The sequence below is a fragment of the Gymnoscopelus microlampas genome (genome assembly GCF_963454915.1).
Source record: "Gymnoscopelus microlampas genome assembly, chromosome: 18".
In the NCBI taxonomy this organism is placed as follows: domain Eukaryota; kingdom Metazoa; phylum Chordata; class Actinopteri; order Myctophiformes; family Myctophidae; genus Gymnoscopelus; species Gymnoscopelus microlampas.
Genome location: NC_139955.1, coordinates 21,557,193 through 21,571,362, shown reverse-complemented (window position 1 = coordinate 21,571,362; position 14,170 = coordinate 21,557,193). Strand labels below are relative to the sequence as shown.

At 38.1% G+C, this 14,170-nt stretch overlaps 1 protein-coding gene across 5 annotated transcripts; it reads right to left on the bottom strand.

Annotated features, from left to right (window-relative positions):
- Nucleotides 1-1,001: 1,001 nt before the first annotated feature.
- Nucleotides 1,002-12,990, bottom strand: clnk (cytokine dependent hematopoietic cell linker). Of its 5 annotated transcripts, none has more exons than XM_084041291.1 (17): nt 12,885-12,990; nt 11,096-11,148; nt 6,640-6,793; nt 4,641-4,693; nt 4,289-4,343; nt 4,074-4,136; nt 3,694-3,728; nt 3,415-3,434; nt 3,192-3,260; nt 2,761-2,782; nt 2,596-2,620; nt 2,433-2,520; nt 2,297-2,322; nt 2,111-2,220; nt 1,754-1,831; nt 1,508-1,663; nt 1,002-1,363 (listed from the first exon to the last, which is right to left on the bottom strand). In XM_084041291.1, exons 2-17 carry the CDS (start codon nt 11,096-11,098, stop codon nt 1,208-1,210), a joined length of 1,113 nt encoding a protein of 370 aa, XP_083897417.1. In that variant the 5' UTR covers nt 11,099-11,148; nt 12,885-12,990; the 3' UTR covers nt 1,002-1,207. The 5 variants fall into 5 exon arrangements, with proteins under 5 accessions (XP_083897417.1, XP_083897420.1, XP_083897419.1 ...); XM_084041294.1 differs by having other exon boundaries at nt 2,111-2,205; XM_084041293.1 differs by having other exon boundaries at nt 2,297-2,325; nt 2,451-2,520.
- Between the last annotated feature and the right edge of the window lie 1,180 nt (nt 12,991-14,170).

Here is a 14,170-nt window from a genome sequence, read left to right as displayed (position 1 = left end):
AGAGTCTGTGCAGGAGACAGTAGTCAAAGAAGGTGAACATGAAAAATGTTTTAAAAGTGAATTTGAGGTTAAATTGAAATCAGCATTTTACTAGTCTTATGTGTACAGTATACAGTTCTTTGTAAAGTCTATTCATAGAAAAGTGCTGTATAGATGTATTATTATCCTTGTCATCATCATTCAAAGAAAAGATTTCTCCCAGACAAATCAAAACCACCTTTCCTGTATAGGCAGGGGAAGAGGAAGAAGCAATCATTTCACAATCGTCCCTCACTATGTTGTCACTCTTTCAACATGGTGGCATGCACTCAAAAACATTCTGTGATTGGAGGGACCGTTTTGTTAATTCACTGATATCATCACAAACAAACTATAGTGCGAACCAATACTACCTGTATTGGTTCGCACATACCAGACACATAGCCTACTGTAGTTATAGGGCAATCCCACAGAAAATGATATTGGTCAGCATGTAATATTTCACATGGCCATGGGCCAAAGATATGAATGAATGAATGATTTCGGTCCTTTTAACAGACCATGGATAGATACTACAGTTTACAAGTACAAAATGGCAGGCACCGAAAAGGTGTCGGCCTGAAGCCGAGGCTTATTATGCCTACCCTATTTGAAGAGTAACTTTGTATCAAAAATTTAAAAAGCACAGTTTCCGAACTTAGTTCAACAAAACTGAAAACAATGAAACAAATCAAATCAAAGTATGAAACAAACCAAGAATGAAGAAATACGAAATCATACATAATGCAATAGTACACCCACACATATCAAATATAATACTCTCTCTCTCTCTCTCTCTCTCTCTCTCTCTCTCTCTCTCTCTCTCTCTCTCTCTCTCTCTCTCTCTCTCTCTCTCTCTCTCTCTCTCTCTCTCTCTCTCTCTCTCTCTCTCTCTCTCTCTCTCTCTCTCTCTCTCTCTCTCTCTCTCTCTCTCTCTCATATATATACGATTATTATTTCACAATTATTTACATGGCATGTCATTTATTTTTGTTCATGATAGAGAAAATAACATTTGCATTTAGGCATTTCACTTATGCTCTTGATTTTAGTTAAAAATTCAAAACCTCAAACCTCAAAACAGGCTTCTTATTGGATCAGTTAAGTTGGAAGTGAGTATACAGTAGGTATAGGTACAGATACAGTATAATTATAGGTACAAATTCCAAAGTATATTTGTGTCAAACATTTATCCTATCAGCTGGTCAACATCATGTCTTGTGATCGGGTATGTCAGCACACAGTTTTCTGGATAGGATTTTGTCGCTGATACATTTCTCCCATCAACAAGTATTATAGGAAATATGGAGTGGAATTTGATGATCTCTGCCACAGATTCAAACATCTGAGGAAAAATAACTGGTGAATATAATGTCTTAAGCCTGACATGTACTAAGTCGTACGACAGTGTCCAGCGCCAAAAATAGTGTATACATGAGGTATTACAGAGTGCTTGTTGAATAGGTTTTGGAAATGTGCCTATACTCACATCATTTGCCCGTTGACCTGTTCCTAAGGCGTATTTGCTGGTCTTTGAGATGAACCGAATTTTTACATTGTAAACTTTCTTCTCATGATACACTGCCAAGACGAAGGGTTCACCGGCAACTGACCTTGAGCAATCCCGCACCAAAAATGCACCATCCTACCAAGATTGAGGCCAATTATAACACGATAACTTGGGTTTGGGGGGGGGGGCAAGCTATTAAATCAAATATTATTTTATGATCAATACCTTGTTCACCAGGTGTAAGGCATGCTCTGCTTCTATGCGATTACAAGCCCCAACATACCAGTCCTCCTCACGATAGGTCTGTCAAGAGGTAAGTTACAAATACAAGTCATTGAATAGTGACTTTATCTAAACAATGGCAAATTGACAACATGTTTAATATGCTATGTACTACATAAACTGTTTTTGTTGTTTATCAAAAAGTGTTGCATGTACATAATAGTGCTATGTAACATAGGCCTACTGTTCTTACAATAGCTATAACAATACAATCACTTGGAAATACACGTATTAGGCAAATTTACAAGAAGAACTAACATGGCATTTCATTTGGATACCCAAGAATAAAGCCAAATTTACCTGACGGGGTTTCTCCTTTGAAACAAAATCATGGTGATCAAAATCTTCTTTTGTTTGGGGCCATTCGTGGTTTTGACGCCTTGATGGCATTCTTTCTGATTTCAGGCAAACTAAAAAAGTTATTGGTTTATTTTCATATTCATCAATACTTCTAATATAACATTGAAGTTCTCTTGCATCACTTACCTTGGCTTTTAGATTTTTGATGTGAGCTGAATAAAAATAAATAGTGCATATTTAGTAGGATAAACAGTGCATAAAAATGAGTGAACATTAGTAGTATTGTATTGAAGTCCGAGGTTTTGCATGTGGCTGACTGTACCTGTTCTCTGTATGAAATTTTGCATCTAAATCCAAAGAATATCGTATACTGGTATGGTTGGCTGATTCATTGTCAGAGCCCCATAAATCTGAAAGATATTAGATTTGGTTACTGCAGCATTTCAAAAAATCTCAAATGTTGAATTAAGAATTAAATCACTGACCTTCAGGGTGTGCACTGAGTTCCACCTGTTGAGTGTGAAATACAAGAGAGATTAAAACACTATTGTCCACAATGAAGAAGTCCTCTCTAGCAAGGACAACATAGTTTATTCAATAATAATAATAATACTATGGTGACAAAAGTTGATGCATGATTAACTGCTTACATGTTTTGTTGCTTGCCGTTTGCTGAAACAGAAAAGACAGCATCATTTGTACATAATCTTTAGTTTTAGCAAATAATGTGCACTATTTCTGCAGCTGCCATTTCTTACCAATAAGTGGCACTATTGCTACACTTTGCAAAGTAACTGTGCGTGTGAGCAAGAGAGAGAGGATATTATTATATTGACAAGTAACAATTTTCATCACCTTCCTCTCCAACATTCTGCCTTTTATTATAATGTTTTAATTGGTAAAACGTATAATTTGAACACCCTACTACTGGACATAAATTAAGCATTGTCTGTATTTGGCCAGTGAGGATAAGAATAACTTTTCCTTCCCTCTTCCCACCATTATTTCTCTACCAACATGGTGATATAATGATCCTCTCTCTGAATATTCCATAATTGGTATCCATAAAAGCAGCTCTCACTCTCTTCTGCTGACTTCCTGTAGAGGCACTCCAGATCCCTGCTCTTTGCTGGATGATGCTGGCAAAGATCTAGAACAATATAGACATAGGCACATCTGAGAACAGTGCTATTATAGTCTACCTGTGTGCTCTTGTTTTAGGTATTAATATTAAATTATGAATATGGAGTACAGTTTCCCAAAAGAAAGTGTTTTCAAAAAGTGCATTGTTATTATATTGTTACCTGCATAAGATTGCTGTTTGCTGTGAAAGACATGACAGTGATCACTTGCCTTGAGTTACACATGAGTTACAAGAAGCACTGCATTGCGCGCGCACACACACACACACACACACACACACACACACACACACACACACACACACACACACACACACACACACACACACACACACACACACACACACACACACACACACACACACACACACACACACACACACACACACACACACAGTCAACAAGGCACTTGTACACTTTAAAGATGTGCTGAATTTTTACCTGTTCTCTTGGCTCCACTGGGGGAGTCTTCTCATCTGTAAAATCAAAGACTGATCATTGCTACAGCTACTTTTGATGTTATATACATTTGAATTATTATTATCATTATTATTAGTATAACTGCTACTACTACAATAATGACAACATACTGTAAATAGCCTACTAACAATACCAATGACACCACCACGAATAATAATAATGATAATAATAATAATAATAATAACACCGATACATACATTTGCCATCATGGTCTAAAACAGGGGTGTCAAACTACCGGGATGATTTGGGAGGAAAAAGTGGGGGAAATGTGTGTGTGAAAATGAAAAGAAAAATTTCAATATATAATAACACAGTAAACAGAGTTTGCTTCATGTAGTTACCTAATGGGCATCTCCTTCTGCCTGGCTTCAGGTCTCTGTTTACAGCAGGTCCTGCAGGTTCTGCTTCACAGATGAACAAAACATTTCAGAAATGTTACAGTCCTCTTGTTACCATGAATATATATAGTTTTAATTCAAGTCCAATCACCATATCCACCATTGCTGCAGAGTGCATGTGTATGTGTGTATGTAATGCAACACATTTGCAAACGTACTTAGGGTAACGGGAATCGGTCTGGGTGGACACGGAGGGGGAATGTCGGAGTTTCCCTACAAAAGTGTTTTTGGAAGGAGGAGGATCATACAGGCCATGCAATATGCATTAATATATATAATAGAATACAAAAAAAGAGAATTATCTATCTATCTATCACTGTATATAACATAGAAGAAGAAGAAGAAGAAGAAGAAGAAGAAGAAGAAGAAGAAGAAGAAGAAGAAGAAGAAGAAGAAGAAGAAGAAGAAGAAGAAGAAGAAGAAGAAGAAGAAGAAGAAGAAGAAGAAGAAGAAGAAGAAGAAGAAGAATGATAATAATGAACAACAACAATAATAATAATAATAACTTACACTAGTGTTTGAGTTCAGGCTCTGGGTAGATGATGACCTTGGGAGGTCCCTGTCTAGAAAACAAAAGAATATGATCACACAGTGATTACCATTGGTTATTACTTAAAAAAGGCCTAATTGTTGTTTTGCACATAGCAACCGTTGTTTCTTCCACCATGGAGGATAAATGGACATTCTAAGCATCCACTGAAAGACCTGGTAATGGTAATAGCAGAGTGAGTCTTTGTGTTATCCTTTTAGCATCATTGTATAATTATACCACTGTACTATTTTGCAAACTGTTAATAAAGTATTCAATCAAAAATGTCTCATTAGAAGTTTGCGGCATTTGTGACAATTGGGGGTGATTCACCTGGTAATAACCAATACCATAACAATGCTAGATGGCCCGGGTTTGAATCCGACCGGAGACTCTTTACTGGATGTCATCCCCCTCTCTCTCCTGCCTTTCCTGTCTCTCTGCTCACTATCACAAATAAAGCCGAAAGGCTGAAAGAAAATATTGGGAGTAGCAAGCAGTAAAGCCTATGAGCGGAAAACCTTTTTTTTTTTTACTTGAAAAGCAGTTATTTTTGCTGAGTGATGTGATCATACGATAAGTTAGGCACAAGCAAAACGTGCTAGCTGTGCTCAAACTTGAACTGACTGATGTGAGCCTCCAGGCTTGGTTGAGTCCTGGTCAGAGACACAAAACAAGATACACCTTCAATGTATTCTGTTTGTGTTCTGTCATTAGATAGGAAGAGATCCGACAAAGCCCAGAGACTTGCAGAGAGTGAATGTGTGAGATTCTCATCTTCAGTTTTATTTGAGCTCCCCAAGGTAGAAATAAAGACTTCATGATGTGTATCCCTGTTTCCGAGACAGCTGTAGAGACATATTCACAGTGTGGAAAAAAAGGAAGTCTATTATCCTACTGCTCTCATTCTCTCCCCTTTCTAGATATATCCCACAGAGCAGCCAACAGATGGCCCTGGAGACCCACTCTCTCTGTTAAATTCATGCTGCTTTTATTGTCTCCGCCAGGCCGAAAGCGTGGCCGAGACTATGTTTTCACCCCTTCAGTCTGTGCGTCCTTGTGTGTGTGTGTGTGTGTGTGTGTGTGTGTGTGTGTGTGTGTGTGTGTGTGTGTGTGTGTTCGTCCACCCGTCTGTGAAATCTCCGGCAGACTGGCACTGTTGGACCGATCGGCATGAAACTGTGCACGCACACTCAATGGAGGCCGGAGCAGAACCAGTTGCCCAAATTCTTCACATCGGCCTGTTATAGTGCCACCAGCAGGCTGAACAAACTTTTGGCTAGTACTCCTACAGATTTTGTCCAAACAATCTCATATTCCATCCTGATTGGCTAATCAGCATTGGCATCTAAAGAGTGGCTCTTTATGAACAAATCAAATCTTGAACTCAGTGTCCGATTGCCTTGACACTTTGCACGCTATTACTCCTACAGATTTTGTCCAAACACCATGCAAATCGGTACACATTATCTCTATAGTCATCAACACAGACCTGTCCGATTCCTCAGATTTCATCCTGATTGGCTAAGATTGACTTCTACTACAGCACCTGGCCTGGCGGAGACCTGTGCTCCGAGGAGTACATTTCTCTTGTTCTCTCTGGTTTCCAGTAGAAATGTTACTCTCAGCTCCATTATAATTATGTTCACTGGAGCTTTGCTGTGCAGACAAATAAAGTAACACACCTTCATAAATGGAGTGTATAGGCTACACAATCATTTTAGACTGACCTTCTGGCAAATAACTTTTTGATTATGGCTTTGTGTTGTTTTTGTTTTTTGGAAGCTCACAGTAAAATCCTCAGTGTACATTTTACAGGTTGATTTGATTACATTTGTAGGTTACACGCTCACAGTTACAAATGGATAAATTAAAACGGAGGATTTTACTGTGCAGTGATTTGGTCTACTTACAATCCATTTGCTTTCTTTATGTTTTTTTTGTTGAATGCAAGACAGGCTGTCAGATATGTTGGCCTACCTGCGTAGTCTCTGTCAGCCTGTGGAGGCCTCGCTGGCTGGATGTGCACATTCAGCGTTTCCTCTGGATCGTCCACCACATCATATTCTGAGTCGTTGACATTATTATTGCGACTGCATCTCTGTTTCCTCGTCTTGCTTTTCTTTAACTGTGCCTGTGGCGAGCAAGGGGGAGATAGTTGTACAGTAAACAGCTGACATTTTGGCATGGCAATATACAAAAATAAGAAAAAAGGAAAAAGAAAAATGTTGATGGTGTTAAAAATCTGTGGTTAACTACCAGCTGCCATTCTTCTCTCCCATTTTCTGTGAGTTATCAAAAGCTATTTCTTTCCTTTTGATGTCATTTGTCTAGCATGGCAGTGTGGTGGGCAACGGCTGATCAGTACTCTCTAAATATTCAGACCTCGATCCAGACCTCGATCCATGCATTCAGGCGGTAACATATACTGTATCAACACAGTGGAATATCAGCTGTATACTGATGGCTTAGTACAATGGAGAATAATCAAACTTTAATTTCCTATCGTGTGTGTGCGCGCACATTTGTTTTATATCATGTCATATAGCCTATTGGCAAGCACTTTCCTAAAGTACAATATACACAGATCTGGCATGTTTAGCCCATTGACTCATACTGTACTTGACATTACTGCTGACGATTTTCCAAAGCATGCTGTGGTTTGTTTGATTTCCGAGGAAGTCATTTCAGTATACAAAGAAAATCAACTTGCATAAACTTGAAACTTATTTGTCATCCAACACACTAAATATCAATCATTGCATAGTTTTGTTTTCAAAGTTATGTTATCGTTGCTTTTAGTACATTTTAAAGGGCGGATTAATTTGTAAAGTATTCCCAGGAGTCCCTGGAAAATAGTACCTGGAGAAAATATTGATTTATAAACTAAATTCAAACATTCATGACTTATTAGCCACGCCATGATGTTTAGCCATCATAGGTTCAATTATTCGAGAGTTTGGTAACGTATTAATGACTACTATGGAGAAAATGTGAGCAAGTGCAAAAGAGCATGGCTTCAATGCGGATTTCAGACTTCATTTGACCAGGCTATGACGTCAGTCATCTATGACATTAGTCATCTCCATATTTGGGAGATGGTTTCAGCCGATCCGACCGCAATTGATTTATATAATTAAATTAAAGTGAAATATTAAATAAATAAAATAAATAAATAACATTCGGGGAGTAAGTTATTTGGCCTGGCCTACTGGCAGTGTGCACAACACATTTGGCACTGGTTGGTCCAGCGGTTCACAAGATTAGCCCCGGACAGCCAGACTCACAGACCTATTACTAGACGGCTCACCTCCTTTAGACCCACGTTGCAAAAATAAAAATAAAGCTATTAAGGGGAAATTGTCTATGTTTATGCAAGATTTATGCAATACGTTGTGAATAGACAACGACATGTATTGATTCCGGTATGGTTCTTTAACACCAACTTTGTCTTTATTTATTATTTGGACTTTAACTAATAACTGCGTTGCTGAGTCTCACAGTAGCTGCAGCCTATTAGATACTGTAGATATCCAAGTTATGGAGCACAACTATTGACTATGGATGCAATGACTAAGCATTGGTGAATTTTAGGACACGTTACACCTGTTATTTCAACCATGAATTTTTAACCCATTAAGACCTGAGGCCGATTCTACAAATGCCTTCTAAACCAATTGTTCTTTCAAGATTTTTTAAAAATGTTGAAAAATTGCAGATGTAGCCTAAAAGCTTGCAGCGCAGCACCAAGTGACGCGCTGTGAGCTTGTATATCTGCTATTTTTGAATAGCCAAAGCTAAATCTAAAATGACACAAATGCTTTCCCGGTTTTAATGGGTTGAACTGTTATGTGCTTTTACTTCTACAAATTGTGTGCGTTTTAAAACTTGTAACACTTGTGGTGATCTGTGGATATTATCTTGAGCAAAACATGTGAATACCATAAGCATCTGTTTGCTACAGAGCATATTATTTTAATTTATACAAAATCCAATGCAAAAATTCCATTGGATATAGTTGATGGGAACCCATAGTAAAGGTAACCTCTGGGCTATGATTGGACGATTTTTAAAATCTGCAGAGCAAAGGATGATATTCCGGCATGTTCTCATCTTTTATGACCTCTTTTCTTTGTTATCTTGCACTGCCACATGCTTTCCCATCCACCCTACAGTATATAAGTCACCCTAGGTTCAGAGCTGGTGTTACAGTAGATCTCCTTATTATACACATTCTGACACATGGAGGCAAACTAATGTGAGGTGCTGCAGCACTGATTAACTCCATGAGCTTTCCATATTGAAGTGTCACATTTCACACACACACACACACACACACACACACACACACACACACACACACACACACACACACACACACACACACACACACACACACACACACACACACACACACACACACACACACACACACACACACACACACACACACACACACCAAACTTACATACATTAGTCAAACGAGCCATGGTGTGACAGTCTGAGACCACTCGCTGCAGGTGGTCTGACATGGGCAGCAAATTCATTAGCAAAGGCCTTAGGGAATGAGCTGTGGGGTTTTGAGCAACATACATGCTGTGACATATCTAATAGACCTAATTATGAAAACTCATGCTGTACTTCTGTTGATTCCCTGATTCACTGGCAATTAAAACAACTTAGCTAATGTTTGAAGGTTCCATATTGTCATTATAACAAGCTTCAATTGGAATACAACAACAAATGACAATCAGTGAACAAAAACAAAGTGTCAAGATAAATTAAATAACTTGAAAACGTAAAAGAAACATCCAAGTAATGTTCAAATTCATTGTGGTTTAATTTATAAATGATTGGTTCCACAAAGTTCACTTGTGGAAGTTAACTGTTTCAATAAGACTTTGCCAGGACACTCTGAAGAGATCAAATGGAGACATTGAAGTTCTCAGTTGCATATTGTGTCGTGCAGAAAACTTGTATCTCAATATCTGATATTTCTTTAATAAATAAATAAATAAATAAATAAATAAATAAATAAATAAATAAATAAATAAATATTTATTAAAATGTGTGTGTGTGTGTGTGTGTGTGTGTGTGTGTGTGTGTGTGTGTGTGTGTGTGTGTGTGTGTGTGTGTGTGTGTGTGTGTGTGTGTGTGTGTGTGTGTGTGTGTGTGTGTGCGCGCGCGTGTGCGTGCGCGCGCGCATGCGCCAGACTGTTGGCTCACACAATTTTCAAATGCTTCCGCCATACAATCTGTACAACGGAAGCACTGAAAATGATAAAAGACTAAACCGGATGTCACGCCTCCACCCTACTTCCGATTCAGTCACACGAAAATTAATGATATACTGTAAATAAAATGTGTCAAAGTATATCTGGCTTAATTGCTGCTTAGCAGAAATGGAAATTCTAAAATATATATTCAAAGATATTTTAAAACATATTTTGGAAATGACAAACAGATGACAAGCTTCTGTTCTCTGCGTTCAGTGGGCGTACCTACATACTCTACTGTATGAAGCATTCGAAGATTGTGGAATAGTTGTGTGGCTTGAGAAACAAATACATATTTAACCAACTGCATGCTCAGGCCACTACGCGGTCTTCACACCCAGATTTTCAGGCCGTGGCCGCAAAGAAGATACAGTTTCAAGTGGTCTCCATAATAGGCATGTTACGTTTGTGATGTACCTGTAATGTGTTAGATGTTCTGGCCACTATATGCAGCCTTCACATCCAGATGTTCAGGCAGCTTCTCTGGAGTCACAAATATGACTCCAGGGTCACAAATGTGACGTCTGGATTTGGACACAAATGTTGCGTTTGTGACATTTTTGCACCTGTTAACATTACGTTTGTGATGTCCCACCACCCACCCACAAGCCAAATATAATATAATATAAGTATTAACAAGAGCTTATGACTAAATAATAACTATATTTGATCCTTTGGAACACAGGGCCCTTTTTTTCTGATATTGGTATTGGAGATAATAAGGTTTCCACCAGACAGTGACGATATACTATGCATAACTCTTCTGTTTAAATTTAAAGCTTATAAACTTCCAGTGTCCTTCAGATCTGTTACTGATTATATTTCAGAGCCATTTCTGCTTGTATTGAAAACCTGGTCCGTAAATGAACAAGATGTTAGTACCGGTAACATAACACATATCCGCAACAGTAAGAGTCCTATTTGGCGTAAGTTTCCTTATACCAACTGCACACTCCTGAAATACATGGTTCTGAATCTGCCCCTGTCATTCTCTGACAGAGACAAGTAAGCTACAGTCTGACTGCAGGATCTCACTTTTTCATCATATCCACGTGAAGAGGTAATTACAGAAGGGTGTCGCAAGCTCTAAAAACGTTTTCCTGGGAACAGTGATGTAGAACCACCAGGGAAAGGGCATGGATACGAGTCCCATAACTTACCATTATCACAGCAGAGTCATGGCATATTCCGTCTCTTTGTAGCTAACGAGGGGCTGAAACAAATAAATAAAAAAAACATCATTAGTCTGCCACTGTGCATGAGACCGTGGGATTCCACCATAGCACGTCCTTGAGGTCTGTTCTCTGCTGATGCAAACGCAGGAGTATCAGAGCTTTCTCTCATTAAACAAAGGGTTTTTATTTTTTTCTTATCTTCACACTGTAACACTCCGCTAACACATTATGATCAGTCAACCATCTAATGAGATCAAACAACATATTTACACATTCAATACACTTTCAGTACATTCAGTACAGAGTGTATTAGAATACAACGTTTTTTGGGAAAATTATACTGTAAAGATAAATAAAAGAAATAAAATGTGTCCATTTCTGTATGTGCCTCAAACATCACTACATCAAATAATTTTGATGAATGGAAAATTGGAGTTTTCCGAATTCATCAAAAAGACATCAACAATTGCTTCCGTTGACGATGATCTACATCGATTATACTGATCATATTCACTGATTTACACCGTAAAAATTACAGATTTTTTATTTAGTTTTAAATAGAAATCTGTGACAGGCCTACAGAGGGAGGTAGCAGCACAGGATCATTCTAGAATAGGATGAAATATTGCAGCCATTGTAGAAATCACCCCTTTGAGTATCTATATCCTGCTTTTTTGCTCCTATTTCAATGTAACATAGTATTTATTTATTTGGAATAGAAAATAACTAATTGAAAATTACAGCTGAAAATCTGTTTAGTATAAATTGGGCTTTAGCCTTTATCATCTACATGCATAACTTTGATTTGAGACGTGTTAAGCATTCAACCTTTGTTTTAACAAATGATGTATGTGTATGAGGGGAATATTTGGAACTTAAAGTCCCGACAGTGAGCATCGGCTTATGAATAGATTTGGAACTGTGGTGTAAAACGTAGGGGACTACTTTGTTAAGCTCCCCGAGCTATGTGAAGATGCATGGATGAGTCCGATGAAAGGGAGAAGATTAGATACAGGGTGCTAGCAGACCAGGCTGAGCAGCAAACTTCTGCCCCATGGAAATTGGGTGAGGGATTTGTGACGACTCTCACTGCCAGACAACTAAAGATTTGTGAGCAGGCTTTGCTACAGGCCTTCCACTAAGTCAGAAGTAGCTAAGGAAAGCAGTCTGTGGCTCAAATGTGGAAATCAGTATCATGAGGAGGCTATGGCAGAAACATGGTATATACCATAGCTTAGGTACTATAGGATTATAGTAGTATCCAAACCTTCTCATACCGTTTTTGTTGTCCGCGATGTAGCTAATGGTTAAATCAGATTTCTGTTCTACCAGATGGAGCCTATGTGCTTTCCAATGTTAAAGGAAGTGCTTCTTCTTCTTAATTTTTCAATTTCTAAAGCATCAAGCTTTTGTTTGAAGTGCATTTTATTTCCGCTATATCAGATCCCAATGATCTAATGTAACTGTGGTTGGCTCAAATTTGAGCCCCAAGAACATACCCAAACTCATCCCAGTTCCTACAATACATATTTGAAAACCAAGAGCACTCGAAGAATTATAGCCAAGGTTTAATGCAAGCAAAAGAGCACAACAGTAGCTAATCTAATTTGGTGTTGAGTTTCAAAACCAGTCTGCTCTTTCAATCTATAACTATTTATTTTTTAACAACCAAACATCAGTTATGTTTTGCTCTGCTGTCACTGCTTTTACACTGTACACGCACTGAGGCAGATAAAGGGATATTAAAATGGAAAAGAAATCAATGTTAACTTACCTCTTTAGATAACCCACATACTGGAACACGCACAGTCAATGACAGACATTTAGCTTAACCTTGAGCAAGAAACAGTGAAGATTGAGCGTCTCTCTAACTGGGTGAATCAAGCAACCCCCTGCAGAAACACAAGCTCATTTCCTTTGTGGTGACTTCTAGCTGGCCTAAAACTTCTGGTCTGTACTGATCAGATGAGTGGAAATGCACTTTAAGGTATGTATGAAGCATCTTTTGCAGCTGTGGTCTTACAGGTTACCCTTTGAAGTTGGCAGTGAAAACTGTGCACGAGACATTGTATACTGCATTCTGATGATTATACTGTTCAAGCATAACTCAATTTATACCTTAAGGAGTGTGAAAAATGTATATCTAACAGAAAACCTCAACCCTACCACTGTTAATGTTCTGGCATGCAAAAAAACTGAGCAAAATATTTATCTTTATATTTTAGTCATTTAGCCGATGCTTTTATCCAGAGAAACTTATGAGTGCAACATTAGAATAAACTTAAGTATAGTCAATAGTCAACAAATAGTATTAGTATAGTATTAGTTTTACTGTCAGAACTATACCCCACTGACAATATTTTTGTGATCCTTGAAAGATCATTTAAGAAGGAAGGACAAGCTATAAGGGGACATGATTAATCACAGGAACCCTAACATCCCTATTTTGGGGTGAACATTTGGGAAATAGCTGATGTAAAAGCTCACGTCACAAAGTGACGTGTTGCAAGCTTGTAGATCGGTTATTTTCGGACTGGTATATAGGGTTTAAGTAGTTAACCACTTAAACCAGATTTACAAGCTCAAAATATGTTGCATCGCGACGTATTGTTGATAATTTTGCATCTAAAAAAAATGTAACTGTTGAAACTGTCCACTTTTTATAAAATGTAAATGTTTTTTGCCTATAATGACATGCCCAAAATAGGGATGCCAGGTTGAAAGTGGTTAATGGGACATGGATATTTTAAAATCATTTTAGATTATAAGCTCTTCCGTCTATTTCTCAGATTTTGTACCACACATATTGTTCAGTATATCAGGTTAATACTAGTTTGCAAACACCACAGTTATTTCTCTTAATTTGAGCCGGAGCGGTGTGACATTTCACCATCTGCTCTCCAAAGTGCAAAGGGGTTCACTCTGACATTTTCTCTTTTCATTAGATTAACTCCCCATGTCGGCACATTTCTATTTTAGCCAGGGGTGGGGGCGAACCGCATTCCTCTTTACAAATAAAACTATATTCAAGATTAACCTTTCCAAGTGATATTTCACTTT